The sequence below is a fragment of the Dryas octopetala genome, chromosome 8, assembly GCF_963921425.1.
Source record: "Dryas octopetala chromosome 8, drDryOcto1.1, whole genome shotgun sequence".
Classification (NCBI taxonomy): domain Eukaryota; kingdom Viridiplantae; phylum Streptophyta; class Magnoliopsida; order Rosales; family Rosaceae; genus Dryas; species Dryas octopetala.
In genome coordinates, this window is record NC_141373.1 from 1514001 (window position 1) to 1528718 (window position 14718).

The 14718-nt window shown below is 37.0% G+C and overlaps 2 protein-coding genes across 4 annotated transcripts; one reads left to right on the plus strand and one right to left on the minus strand.

The window, feature by feature from the left end:
* Positions 1-2256: 2256 nt before the first annotated feature.
* Positions 2257-3025, plus strand: LOC147275783 (FCS-Like Zinc finger 5-like). The gene is made up of 2 exons (XM_086254003.1): positions 2257-2540; positions 2704-3025. Exons 1-2 carry the CDS (start codon positions 2257-2259, stop codon positions 2831-2833), a joined length of 414 nt encoding a protein of 137 aa, XP_086110129.1. The 3' UTR covers positions 2834-3025.
* Positions 3026-9826: 6801 nt separating this feature from the next.
* LOC147275784 (DNAse I-like superfamily protein) lies at positions 9827-14718 on the minus strand. 3 transcript variants are annotated; one of them, XM_086253220.1, is made up of 14 exons: positions 14220-14718; positions 14051-14138; positions 13554-13622; positions 13295-13382; positions 13081-13185; positions 12339-12954; positions 12054-12247; positions 11805-11913; positions 11491-11639; positions 11025-11331; positions 10836-10919; positions 10387-10464; positions 10138-10222; positions 9827-9965 (listed from the first exon to the last, which is right to left on the minus strand). In XM_086253220.1, the coding sequence occupies exons 1-10, from the start codon at positions 14247-14249 to the stop codon at positions 11112-11114; spliced, it is 1668 nt and encodes a 555-aa protein (XP_086109346.1). In that variant the 5' UTR covers positions 14250-14718; the 3' UTR covers positions 9827-9965; positions 10138-10222; positions 10387-10464; positions 10836-10919; positions 11025-11111. The 3 variants fall into 3 exon arrangements, with proteins under 3 accessions (XP_086109346.1, XP_086109347.1, XP_086109345.1); XM_086253221.1 differs by having other exon boundaries at positions 10138-10273; XM_086253219.1 differs by having other exon boundaries at positions 10138-10276.

Consider the following 14718-nt stretch of genomic DNA (forward strand, 5'->3'; position numbering starts at 1 on the left):
ATTACAATATTCCTGACATGCATCTAAATTAAACGTGGAGATATTAAACGCAATTGATATGCATGAAAGTTTCATGAGCTGCATATGCAAATGGAAACAAGAGATTCTCGTTGCAACGCTCGTATTGATGTGGGTGGAACGGGCAACAAGTCCCTTCTTGGGCTGGGTTTTGGATCTATAAAAAGTACAAGCTATGGAACTTTAGGCCCACAATGACCCTAATTTTTCATTACTCCGCTTGATCAACTCTTAAAGCCAGGCCTAGGCTTGGGTAAGCATGGTCTATTTTACATGTCTACACATAAGTAGAAGTGTCAAACGAATTGTGTTGTATCAACCCAACTCAATTAAGTTAGGTATATTTGTGCTTCATATCACGTTTGTGATGCTCATGTAATAATCGTGTTGTGCTCGTGTTAATTAAGATAGTTACGACGTGTTAATTAAGATAGTTACGACTCAGGCTGAACATTATTCGTGGCTCATTCGTGCTCATGTCGTGCTTGTAGACCATTTATTTTTAGTGTTAGAAACTTATCTTATGTATTTTTTGTGTTTCTTATAATTAAATATTAAACTTTTTTATTGAACAATTGAATTATTTTTGTTGAAATTTGTTTTATAAAGCAAAAAAACAATGTTTAACAAGTCAAGCCTAGTTCAAGCCCACTTTCTACTTGTGATGTGCCTGATGGCCTAAAATTTTCCACCCAACCTAGCCTATTTATTTGTGTCGTGCTCGTTTTGAGTTTTTTGACCTAATATGTTTCGTGCTTGTGGCAACACAATTCGTTTGGCACCTCTACAAGTATGATAGTTTATTATTATTATTAATAGATGTGATTGGGTACATCAGTTGTATGCCATACAACCAAAATACCATAGACGTACTCATTCATATATAATTATATATGCTTAATACATTAAGAGAGTGCAAACACCCTTTCCAAATTCCAATTGTATTCATATTAGTAGTGTTAATTTGCACTCCTTCAAAGAGTAATGCATGAGGCTTTTAAGGGAGTGCCCCTGTGATTATCCAATACCTGCAATTATTACATGAAGAATAATACATATTTCTTTATATCCTTTTTAACATGTGAATTCTGCTAACGCTTGTTGTTTTCGCCTGAATTTCATCCTGAGTTTCATCACCTCACTAACTTAGAACGATGCGCAACTGAAAGTAAAGAAACTGCAAAACGCTAATCGACAAAACCACCGAACACCTCTTGACTCTCCCAAGCAAAGTTAGTAAACCAGCCCAAATTAGCTGAGTTAGGTGATCGAAGGGCGAGATCCATAATCATCAAGACGAGAACTGAGGTCATCATCTACATGCACAAGCACTCGGTGTTGCCACCTAGTCGACAAACCCTCGAAACTTTAACTTTTGAAGAAGAAAAAAAGAAGTTAAAAGACTTCCTTTTTCCATACTTTCTTCTCATAAATTGTCCAAATTCAAAACAACTTCCACTAAACCATCAAAAAGAATGAATGAGTTGTATTGTAATTGTTTCTCTTTTCCAATGCAACGTCTATTGAACAAGTAACATGAATGAATGAATTTATAGAAGAGTCAATGTGAAACTACTATAAAGATCCCCAAAAAGTTCAAAAATCAAAGTAATAATGACCTATGCAAATCAATTACACATCCATCATCGATCATTCCAAGAAAAGGAAAATATGCTCGATCGATCGAGTGGAAGAGCTATTTGAGAAAAAAAACTGAACTGAAGAGTAGATTGTCCCTTGTTCTCAACATGCTGATCAGTAGCAAGACTACCCATTAAAAAATTGTCCATTTTTTCAATTGTTTTTATAGTTTTTTATTTATAATCTATATTATGAATTGTTAATTTTATTTCTTATAGTACACACAAGTTTTTCTCAAAGTTATTATTAAGTTTTTTTTTTACCACTTAAAGCTATTAATAAGGTTAATCTGTGTGATCTCTTTGTTTTGGCCATAATCTGTGTGATCTCTTAACTTAATTCCACACGTTTACGACCCAAATCCAAAAAAGAAAATAAAAAATAAAAGGGAAAGAAAAAAAGGACCGGGTGTATAGTAGTAGCTTATAAATACACGACTCCGGGAAGCCCCTCCGTACCAAGTTTTCTTCACACACACTGACACACACACACACACTCTCTCTCTCTCTCTCTCTCTCTCACTCTCAGCGCTCTGAGAGTTTGCGTTCCGTACACTCCCAAACACCTCCTTCAGCGTAATCCCTAGCCCACCGTGCAATGCCCGCGAAACGCGCGCGCATTGGCCGCTCGACGAGCTTCGGCCTGTTCGAGCAGCTCCCGCCGCCGCGGTCGGTGGCCGAGTCCACGCCGGCTTTCGGAAATGCCGCCAAGGCTCTGAAGCTGTCGCCTGCGGAGGGCGAGCAATCTCGGCCGGGGATTCTGACGCTGTCGACGCCGGAGGCGGTGAGGACGGGGAGCGAGGCGCAGGTCGATAAATTCCTCGACGAGTGCTTCTTCTGCCACAAGCGGCTTCCTCACGATGAAGACGTATTCATGTACGGGTAAGGACGTTTCGATCTCTATGCCTCTGATTTGTTTCATCTTTAATTTGAATTTTAAATTATTATTTTGGTTGCGTGACTGTTTGCTCTCTGACCTTCTGTTTGGTTTCTGAGAAAATTTGATGTGTTGTGACTTTTGAATTTTGACGATGCGACGTCGCAGGCAGTTTCGTGCGTTTTGTTCGCCTGAGTGCCGTGACCAGCAAATTGAGATTGACAAGAACGCAGAGCGAGCATCTGGTAAAGCAACTTTGTACAGCGCGACCGACAAAGTGAATGCCTCTCAAATGTAACTAGTTAATTGGACAGAGACACTAGTTTGGTGGCGCGTGGCTGTCATATTTTTGAGATTAGGCATGCGTTTCTGCTTCCAACGCTCGTCGTCGTCTTATTTTGCATCAAGATCATCATCGCGTAATCAATAGGTTCTGTAATCTGTATAGTTAGTTGCAGTACCAATAATTAAGTTTCTTTTAGTGTCAGAATAAAAGCACTCATCGAAAATACTCAAGTTTTAAAGTTATATGCATGTGCTAAACTTGGCCTGTATTCGTTAACTTTCGTAATCGACTCACTAGTAGTTTGCAATTTGCATCCTTGAGATTTGAAGTTGTTGATGTGCTTACTTATCTGAAACTTAATTCAAATCTTACAGGTTGTTAGATGTTTAAGCCAAAACACAATTAGTTTTGGAATCAAACTTGCCCTAGTGTTTTTCTTTATGACTACTTGGTCCACATTCACTGTTGTGTAACTACCATAGTCACATTCAAGTTCATAAAAATTACAGAAAATTAGAGACAAACACGTACTAAAACCTAAGTCTTAAATCGAGGTTCAAATACTAAACAAATAAAATAAATTATGATTGTGACTCAATTAAAATGTGCAATTGTCACACTGCCACAACTAGGTTTGTAAAAATATGTTGTGTGATGGTGACCGATCGATTGAAGGATAGATTGGCCCCAATCCCAAATTAGTTTATTCTTCTTTGCCTTGTATCTAAATTGGGAAAAAAAAAAAAAACAACTTTTCTAATATTAATATGATGAAAAAAAAAAAAAAAAGAGTTGAATTTAGTACCTAAATCAAACTGATTCATTATTTTAACGCGGAATATTCTCAATCTGAGCTGTACTCTGCCAAATTATTTTTCTTACAAGGAAACGACAATTACTCTGCCAACTATTAGAATAGATATTTCATCAACACCATTGCTTTTGGCACCTGATTTCTAGGAGTTGTACATCCTCAGTGGGCTCTCTTCCTCTGCTTAATGGGCTGTGTTGTGTCCATGCCTAAACCTCCACAGCCCACGGTCCATTTTAGACACTTCATTCTCACCAGGACTAGGGTTCATTGATTTGTGGGCAGTGGGCTAGTAATTTAAACGAACTTTGGGGTTATTTGTGGGCCCTAAATCCCAATGGGATGAGTCGTCACTCTGGAGTCTAGAGACTACTTCCTCTCAAATTATGAATTATGCATTAGGTTCCAACTACCAAGCATTATGCATTATGAATATAGTTCTAATAAGTTATTTATGCATCAAAGACATGTCCCAAAACAAGAGAAGAAGCTCTATGTAATGCAATGCCAAATGGTTAGCCAACAAAAAATAAAAAATTGGGTCGAAAACATTATCTAGCAACATAAGATGTTTATATTATTACACCCTAAATGTCAGATCAAACTCCTTCATTATTCATATTCCTAATATGTTAATATAAGCATTTTATATTATCAAAATATATGAAGAATTTTAGGTAATTAGAAAAGAAGGAGCTAGAGCCTAGAGCCTAGAGAATTTTTGATTAAACAGACAGAAGAGGTTGGCACGTGGAGACACACAGCAATTAATTATTCATCATACATGACACTAACGATGATATCACACTCACATTATCATTGGCATCACATTGTAGACACTGGTCAGTCAGTGACGCCATGAGTACATAATGTTGTTAATAATTAATTAATTAGCCTTGTTGACCGTTGCATCATCGATCATGGTAATGTAATGACAAGCCAGCCAGCCCCGTGTTCCTCTGACTCACTGAGTTCTGATCACTGACGCCTTGTACAACAAGCAATAACAACCAATTAATGGCTTTAATAGTACCTTTTTACCAATTAATCTCACTACTTAATTAAAAAGGTTCAACTACGACATAAGTCATCACGTCTAGACTGTCTAGTACACCTGCACAAACAGTAATTAATTGCAGAAATCAAACCCTGCCCAGTACTCACTGTACTGTACCATATCCTTGATCTGTCGCCTGCCTTATTATCTTTCACAAGTTATCTCCTGCCTTATAAACAGAGCATGCATGTCCAATTTGCCATTTTGATGTAACTAGCTACCCCTAATCTTTTTGTCAACCCTTTAAGTGAATGCATGAATGACCCATATGTCCAATCCAAGTATCAAAATTTAGTGTCATACATACCTCACCTTCAATTCTGATCAATCTTCACGGTACACTACTATATATTTTGGCATGTTGCTGTCCAAACTCCAAAGGTGGTTCAATTTTTGTTTATTTGTATTTATGTTTTTGGAGAAGTGAAAACAAGTAGATTTTTGCCTTGTAATTGTAAAACCATCATTATTTTGACAATGGCGTGGGATTAGCACAGAGGGGGTTGAGGTCAGAGCTTTGACTGGGGCTTGTAATCAATAAAAGCAAAGCAAAGAAGATGAATGGTGTGTATGCTTAGATCATGCCCTCGTGGTATCTTCAAGGGTGCGGCAATATATGTCAGAACTCAGAATACGGGTTTCAACTTTCAACTTTGAATCCGAACCCTCGTCTGGGACCAACCTACCTCACATTTTCAGTAGCTTAGTAGTAATATAGAATATTTCATTTTCGAAAAGCCAAAAGGAACAAATACCATATGGCTACCTTCACTCTGTTTACAAAGTGATTCATGATTCAGACTTTGTTTTCATGTAACGGTACTAATGGCCTGTTGTATATATATGTAGGAGTAATATTGTACGATAGGACTGGACCACAACATGAGCAAGTAATAAATCTTGGAATTCATCGATCGCAATCAACCACTGAAATTGCATAATGGGGTATACCTAAGGTTTGGTCTTTTAAGGAATTAATTAAAGTTGGGCCTAAAAAAATGGGATGAAGATGAAAATGGAGACTGAAAGTGTGCTTAAGTTTGAGTTTACCATTCATTAATGTGTCCAAGTATTAAATTAAAGCTGCTGTTTTACATTTAACGTGAGCTTTAATTTTTTTTTGGGTGGAAATTAGAACACCTACGCCTCTGGGATCTTGGTTGTCCGAATTCCCCAAATTGCATGGTCCCACTTTTCATCTACCAGATTACCACATAATGATTTGATTCATTTACGATGATGGATGAGGTGTCGGGCTCGTCACGTGCCAGAGAACCCCTGCCACGTCAGGGATCACCCGTGCCCGAGGGCCTCCGTACCGGTGCTCCAGGAGGGGAATTAATGGGTCTGTGGTCCGGGTCTTCCACGGCTGACGTCATACTGTCTGTTAACCAACCACTGATCGTTGGACACGTGGACTTAGAAGTTGCATGTCCACTCGCAGTGTTTAACATATAAAGTCGTCTCGTATCGATCTGCCAAACCAAATTTCTTTGCATAATCTTTTGTGCTTGAATTTATCATGAAGAGCATAAACAATATGTTTAGAGAAAAAATTTACATGCAATGCAATGGGTGTTTTATAATAAGTAGTCATATGACTAATATGTGAATATATATTGTAAGAGTGTAAATATATATATTGTGTATAAAAGTTTTTCTCTTATATTTATATACCAGTTTCACCCTATAATGGTTTTTTTTTTTTTTTTTGGCCACTCACCCTAGAATGGTTAATTGCATAGAAATAACGGAAAATTTGAAAAATGTTGTTCTCCTAAAGAAAAGTACTAATAGAGAATTGGGTAATCTGTGTGGTTTTAAGCCCTACGTACCTTTATGCATGGGCAAGGACATAGATGATGAAGCATCATTACATGCATGAATTTGTTTTGATTTTTAGGAGGGTGAAAAATTGAAATTGTTCGAGGACTTGGGTAGGCCAGTTGGCCACCTCACCGGGTTTCGATCCCCCCCTCCCCCCTCTAGGCCTCTTTCCTTGGCCTCCTCCCTTTGTAACCAAAAAAAAAAAATTGAAATTGTTCAAATTAAGAAGAAAAAAAAACTGAAAAAGGAAGTAGCTAGAGATTGATGAGTATGGTTTTCTTGGGAAGGTGAGCCTTCCTTGATCACTTTTTCCTCTTTAGGCTTGTTGAAATCTATCTAGGTTAATTTGCAGTGTGTCTGTGACTCTGTGCCCTTTAAAAGCAGATATATTGTTTGCTTCATAAAACAGGAACCAATGGTGCCCCCTCCTCACCCCACTTGGATTTTTTGCCTCCCCTCTTTACTACTATTAACCTCAACCAAAGCTAATTATTAAATTAAGCTAGTTAATGCCATATGTATGAGCACTACTGTATGACCATGCCTATGCATCAGTTACAAGTTAGAACCAGCTTATTTACTCAATCGAATTTTTGGGAATTAAGTAGCTAAAGCTTGTTGTTCTCAACATTAATTTTGTAAGATTATACTTCAGCAATATGAGCATGATTTATATATATATATATAACATTTAAGATGGCATGTCTATTATACTTTGCTAATTATTGTCCTGTAACACTTGACAATTGACTAAAAATATTGTTTGGCAGCAATTATGTCGATTAGGCTGGTTGGTCTAGGCTTTATGGGATTCTTCTAGCTACCCAATAAATCTGTAAGCTTCCAAGAATCAATATACATGGGACAAGTATTGATAGATGAGTAAGGTAAAACTTATACAAAGTTGAAAGCCCACTGCCACTGCATTTGCTAGCTTATGCGTGTAGTGTAGCTATGTTCAACTTTGTCTTTGAAGTTAACAAGTCATCGAGATTGGTGCAACACACTCTGCTGCCCTTTCTTTTTGGTGAATGAACTGATCTTCATGTACAATCATCTGCTACAGTACTAGTAAGGTACACATGTATATATATATATATATATGTGTCTATGTTTAATTTCTTAGACAAAAATACCAAATGTATATATTCGATTTCAAGATAATTGAACTCCAATTGGACCCATGGACTGGATATTATATATCGAATAAAAGATTGGTTTGTATTTTGGACTTTTTTGGCAACCAGCTGGCTGGTTTAATTCAGGTCTATAATTTTTTGGAGTAATAAAAAAGAAAAGTTTAAGATATGAGGCAATAAATTAAAAGTCCAGAAGAGTCAAGAGTCAAATTATTTGTCATGAGGCAAATGTGAATTCGGGTAATAGTTTGGGGAATGTTGCTAAAATTTTCTCATGTATTTATTATTAAAGTAGAAAACAAAAAATGAAATAAATTTATAGCATTTTTTAGTGTGAATGGAATTATATAAATACTTTATTTATATTAAAACAAATAAAAAAATAGAGAATCCAAATTTTAATAATATTACATAAATGTAACTTTCTTGCCAAAAGAAACGAAGCATTAAGAGTGGAAAAGTGGATGTAGAAATAAAAAATAAAAAATAAAAAATAAAAAGTGAAAAAGAATCAGTCAGAAGGAGGAATCTCTAATAAGTAATAACTTGATTTATGTGTCCAAGACTCCAAGTAGACAAATCCTGTGGGGTTCTCAGTTGCCACTTGGCAGAAAATGTAGGATACTTTTGTTACCTCCAGGAAGACGGACCCCGCTTTAAATTCTACATACCAGCAGCCTGCCACGTGTTCACCGTCTTTTAAACGGAACCCGTCACCACCAGCACGAACCGTACGAAACAGGAGAATCCACCACTTCTGCTCGTGCACGAAACGCGCTCTGAAGTCGCGCGAATTCTGGCACAAATTAATATGCAGGTCTCTCCCCAGTCCCCACCTGTTTGATTGGACCATATACCAGATTGAATAATTGGAAGTGTGATGCACGCGCGAGATAGTGAAGGCAAGTGAGCACGGAAAACCGGCGAGGTGGAGACGCCTCTTGGACTTGGGAACAGAGGCCGTTTACTAGCGCGCCATTTTCAGTTGAATTTTAACCTTTTTCACCTTTCGGTAAAAGTGGAGTACACTTTCAACGCTGTAACAAGCTTGATGTAACAAAGGGCAGTACTACTACTAATTTCTTGGGGTACGTATTTTATAATTTTTATGTAGTCTGAATTTTTCCCACTTTTTCAGTGGAGTGTCTGCCAAACCATGAAATTGCTATATCCCATTTCCACATTCACTAAATATAAATATAAATATATATTTTCACATTCACTAAATATATATATATATATTTATTTAAAGATATCTTAATATTGAAGCATGAAGAAAGAATTACAATATCAGTAACTAATAGTGTCACAATGTAACGCATGTTGAGCAAGGCTAGCAAGCAAATGAGCTGTTCGATTACAAGCTTTTCATCAAAATCAAAAATTGATTAATTATTTAATTATTATTAAATAATTTTAATAACAGTTAAATTATTCGTTTATTATAAAAAAAATTCATGGTAGTTGATGAGCATTAAATTCAATAAGGAGATTTGATTTTTTTTTATTCCATAAAATTAAATTTCTAACTTGGAGCAATTCGAATTCTATTATGAAAACGTGTTCGTACCAACATGCATGTGTAAATGGTCAATAAATTGCACCCATGTGTGCATACAAGACAGAAAAACTGATCCACCAAAGTACTTTATTCAACTTCTATTTTTATTGGCACTTGGCAGTTCAAGTGACTTTTGTTTTTTTAATTATTTATTATTATTATTATTTGGGGTTTAACGTGGGTTTTTTCTTTGAGGAAAAAAATATAAAGCTACTGTGTTTTCAGCGGGGGTACAATTGGAATTAGCACACAGTACAAGGGTAAGGAATATGTACTTGGTTAAGTAAAGGGAACCAGTGAACCACATCTAAAGATTTGCCCCACCGCTACGAATCAATTTCTTTTTTGCCGTTTTAGTACAAGTACAAACACACCAATCAAAGTTGTAGTGACAAATTTCAGCCAAATTAAATTATTAACTTTTTTTTTTTTTGGGGAAAAATCATTAGCAACAACAGCAAAAGAAACTTTATATCAATCAAATGTTCAACTTCTCTTATTCACTAGTAATGAGTATCCATCACATCTCTATTTTGTTTTTACTCTTTATGCAGTACAACAAAACAAAAATGAAAAAAGAAATAGAGAAAAGAGAAGAGAAAAATCTAGGCTATACAGTTGATTTTCTCCTCTACTATTTGCCCCACTGAATGCTTCTCTGCATTGATTTTATTTTTTTATTCAGAAAGAATTGTCAATAATTAGATGTCAAACCAACTTGGCGCCTCCAAACTACGAGCAAGCTCATCCTACAAAAATCACAAAAGTATTTAGTTATGATTCTCATGAATTGATATGCTTTGACTTCTTTTTGACAGGTCATCACATGAACCAACAATTTTGTATAAAAAGTCTATACTAATTAACATGGCACATCAAGTAATTTAAAGTCAAAACCACATTCAATTTTCTTAATCTTACCTCATTACCAAGATCAGTCAAAGCCATTGTGCCAGAAACTTCCAAATTTTCCAATTGGGATTTGGGGATAAAAAGAATTTGCAGCCTGCAAACATGTGGGGTTGGTAGTTATCAACAAAATCACATAATTTTGTACCTGCTTTGATGAGGAAAGAAAGGAGGAATGGAGAGAATTGGACAAAAGAATGTAGGAAGAAGAATTGCATTTGCGGCCAAACTGAGAAAAGGGAAAGAAAGTGAGAGGCCAACCTTCTTTTGGATTGTGGGCAACAGACTGTCTTTATCAACATCATGGCAGAGTTTCTTTGCAGCTGTGCCCACCTGCAACTGGGGACCAAAACACTGAGATAAGAGCAAGAACAAGACAAGAGATCTTCTCAACAATAAACTTTAATAGGAAAGAAGACATGTTTTATGGCCATGCTTTCAAAAATATGCACAGTACATATTCTATCTTTCCATGTAGGAGTAGAGGTCAACTGAGCCTTATTGGATTAAAAGATAAGGAAGCTGCTTAACCCCTGAGAAAGTATTCACTGCCTAAAGAATCCATCTTTTCCATGACAGCAACATTATTTATATCATAAACAATCCCTTCAGTTATATGATTATATCCAGGTCAACAATTTCATGGAACTGATTGATTTCTAAAAGCATGACAAAAGATAACTTAAATGAGGAAACAAGGCAAAATTTACCTAACTGATCGAGGAGGTCAAGTGGGGTTGGAATTCCTGAAAAAGTTGTATTTCACTGATTGCATTTTGTATTTGTTGAAATTCCTGTTTACAGCCCATGAAAACTTGATTCAATTATAACATAGACGATGAGAATATGCAAGGAACAGAGAAAATAAATAGGTTCATCCTCACATCTTTGAATATTACCTTATGTAAAAGTGCATTAAATCCTGCTTCAGTTTCCCTTAGCTGAGCATACTGAACGGTGAATTATCAGAAAGGAAAGGTCACCCTTCAAAAGAAATTGAGTTCAGTATATCCATGCGAGTGTGGCAACAACTCCTCTACCTCAATCCTGGAACTGCTCATGCTTTTCTTTATTCGACTACGGTTAATAGACTCAACCTCTGCCACAAATACGCTGTAAACTGGCCTATGATCTGAGAACCTTGACTCCCCACGAACGTAAGACAATTGATGGAGGCCTATTCCGTGCCATAATATACGATCACACCTTCACATACAGATAGCAGGTTTAGATTTTCATATAATCACAATAACTAAATGTTTTCATAATTATGTTTCAATAAAATGCCTAATACTTTTCCAGTTTCAAAGTTGTGTGAGTTTAATTTTTCCACAAATTTTTTTGCTGCAAGAGATTTATCATTACCATGCTGGGGTTCTTCGCTTCTCCTTGGTGTGCCTATCATCACCTGCGTACCTGTCTGAATTATTTAAATACTTGTATGTCGGAGGGAAATATATCTTCCCTTCATTCCATCCCTCAAAGACACGTCCTCGTCTCTGCTCTATCCGTAGCTGAAAGTATATACCATCATAATTTCAGATACAAGCAATTCTGAAAGCAAGTCAAAAAAAGACCACAACTCTTTTTTTGGCTTTTCTTTCCTTTTTTTATTGGCCCCATGGGGGAACATAAGATTAACACATTTGAAAGAAAAGCACATTGTTTAAGTAACATGCCTGGTCATTCTCTAACAATGCCCTCCAGTTGCGCATCTCAACAAGAGCTTTTGCAGAGCGGTAAGAAAGGGCAATGCGATAATTCAAATCCCCAAGCCAAATGATTCGACTGCACAAGGAAAATAAAATGTGAAACTTTTTGCACTGTAAGGTAAATTTCCTAAAAATATTCAACCTCAATAAAAGATATAACTTCTTACATAACGAAAATAAATAAAATTCAACAAATTGGACAGAAGGTGGACTTACTCATGCTCTAGTATAGTCTGAGGAGAGTTTTCATCTCCCATGCCATGAACCCTCGGAAAACTTGTCTTCCTGAGGATCTCCATGACATCAGAATTTCTTCGAAGTTCATCTCCTTCCTTCTGCCCAGAGGTCAGATGACTACAGATGAAGCAAAAGCTTGTTTGGTGCAAAGACATGCTAATGGAAATTGAACCCTGGAAAACTCAAGAGAGTTAAGATTGCTGCTTTTCCTACATTGCATTTTTAGTCCACAGTTTGACAAATATTCCATAAGCAAATTTTTACCTTATTTCCAAGATAGCCCATTAATCCTCTGCCAACACAAGACACTTTCATATTGCGAACTTCATCTCTGAGATCACTTTTTACCCAAACTGTTAAAAATATACCAACCATTTGCTTGCTGGCAACCAAGCAGTATCTTGAGTTCCCTTGCTGTCTATCTCTATCCTCTGAGAAAGATCCACTGTTAGACATTGGTGAATACTGTGTGACAACAGGTGAGTCACCTGGTCCATTCTCATCATCAGAGGAACCCCATCTGAAATTGGGGTCATAATCACTTGGTCTGTGCCCGAAGATAACTCGATCACAAACGCTGAATCGTCGATCAAGTCGGGGTTGTGGCATTAAAATGTCATTGTCCATTCTCATGCTGCGGCTCAAGGATTGAAAGGACCGGCGGTGGAAGAAAGAGGAGGCCTTCTGCCTTGTTGACCCCTCGAAGTCTGCATCTAATTCTACAATTGGATCAGGAATTGGTGAAGGTGTATGGCAACCACCACTTGTGCCAGGAAGACTATTTAGAGTCTTCCTTATAAGAGCTAGCCACTTTTTAGCTGGGCCATTGTCTTCCGTGCCCAAAACATTGCCGGCATTCAAAGGAACTATTTCTTGAAACCTGGAAAACAAAAGGTTTGAGAAGGATTCTGTTACCACATAAATGTTGCATAAAAGAGAGAGAGAGAGAGAGAGAGAGAGAGAGAGAGAGAGAGAGAGAGAACACATCTTGATCTATAGAATATACCCAAGAACATAAATTTCAGCAGGAGGAGAGGTATGAAGCCATTCTTCAAGATTCAGACAACTTGGAGGAGATTTTCCAGCAACATTCCATGTTGCTACAAAGATCCTGTGCCCACATGGAAAGGAATATACAAATAAGACCAACTGTTGCAGAGAAAACCAATACATAATGCATACAAGACAATGCTTAAGAAAGGAACATATCAGTTACATACCTATAGTTGTGTACATCTGTAACTTGTGATGCGTCCATGTCAATCTTACCTCGCCGGACTTTATCAGAGTGCCTCTTGCTTAATCTTTCTGTGCATTTAGGTGGGGTTTCAAAAGGATTAGTGACAATAAAAAAATTTGGCTAGAAATTAAGAGACTCTAAAAAAGCATAATTGTCTTTTTATGTTTGTTTGATATTTATGCTATTGGGGGTTAAGGAAGGTGTGGTCCAAAGCAAAACTGCGATGCCTGATACTGAACCTGTTTTACTTTTCTTGATCGTGCATGCCTCCCTCTCTGAATAGGTGTTGCTCCACTCTTCATCACCCCCTGAAAAAGAAACACCATAAAGTTGTTAAAGCTGAGCTCTTTCCACTGTTAATGCATCAATCCCACACATTCAAACACCACCAAAAAAAACAAAAAACAAAAAACAAAACAGTAATAAGATTTCAAGTTACAAAAAAAAAAGAAAAATTTCACAAATTGGAAGAAAACAAATGACAGATCTTGAACTGCAAATAGAAGCAGCAGAACCCCATTAAAACCACAAATTTTTGTACCAAACTAGCAGAGATGTGGCTTAGAAAAATGCTAGTGCATTCAGAGTCTAGAAGAATCGAAACAGGTCACAGCTAACAAGTTGCAGAGAAATCCCATTTTGTTTTTGCTATAAAATCCAAGATTGCCCAATCCAGAAATCCAAATTGACACCCAAATCAAGCACGTATATGACACCAAGAGACTAGACCAATGACCTCCATAAACGACGTCGTCTGCGTGAAAGTCCTCGGATTTGCTCTTAATATTGAACCACTTCTTGACCAATGTCTTGGGCCATGAAAGCTTCACCAAGAACACAGAGTCAGCAACAATCTCAGAACAATTATGCACACAAAATCAGAGAAGTGCTGGCATTTATCAAACCTTGCTTTTCTTGGAATTCTCATCTCTCATTGTTTCACTGCTTCATATGGCTATCTGGATTTTCAGCAATAATGCCCAATTTGTTCAGGTCCCACAAACACTTTCTGGTTTTGCTTTAGAAATTAATGATGAGGAAGAAGAAGAACATGAACAAAATTAAAGCTCAGGAAGGTTTAAGCACTAGTTTTGTGCTCAAAACGATGGGAAAAGCACACTGATTTGCTAAGGAGAGGAACAAAACAAATGGGTAATCCTCTGTTTTCTCAGCTAATGAAGAGAAAACAAGTGGGAGAACAAGGAAAAGTCCAGTTTCCGGGCATTCTGGTTTCCAGGCTTCCAAACACAAAGTTAAATCCAAAATACCCAGTTGGGTATTTCTTGTCTTGCACTTCCTCTTCTGTGTTTGGTAGGAGAGAAAACAGAGGAAACTCAAACTCAAAGGAACAGAGAGGAATAGCCCCTTATGCGCTGAAGAATAAGAGATTCTGAGGATACAACA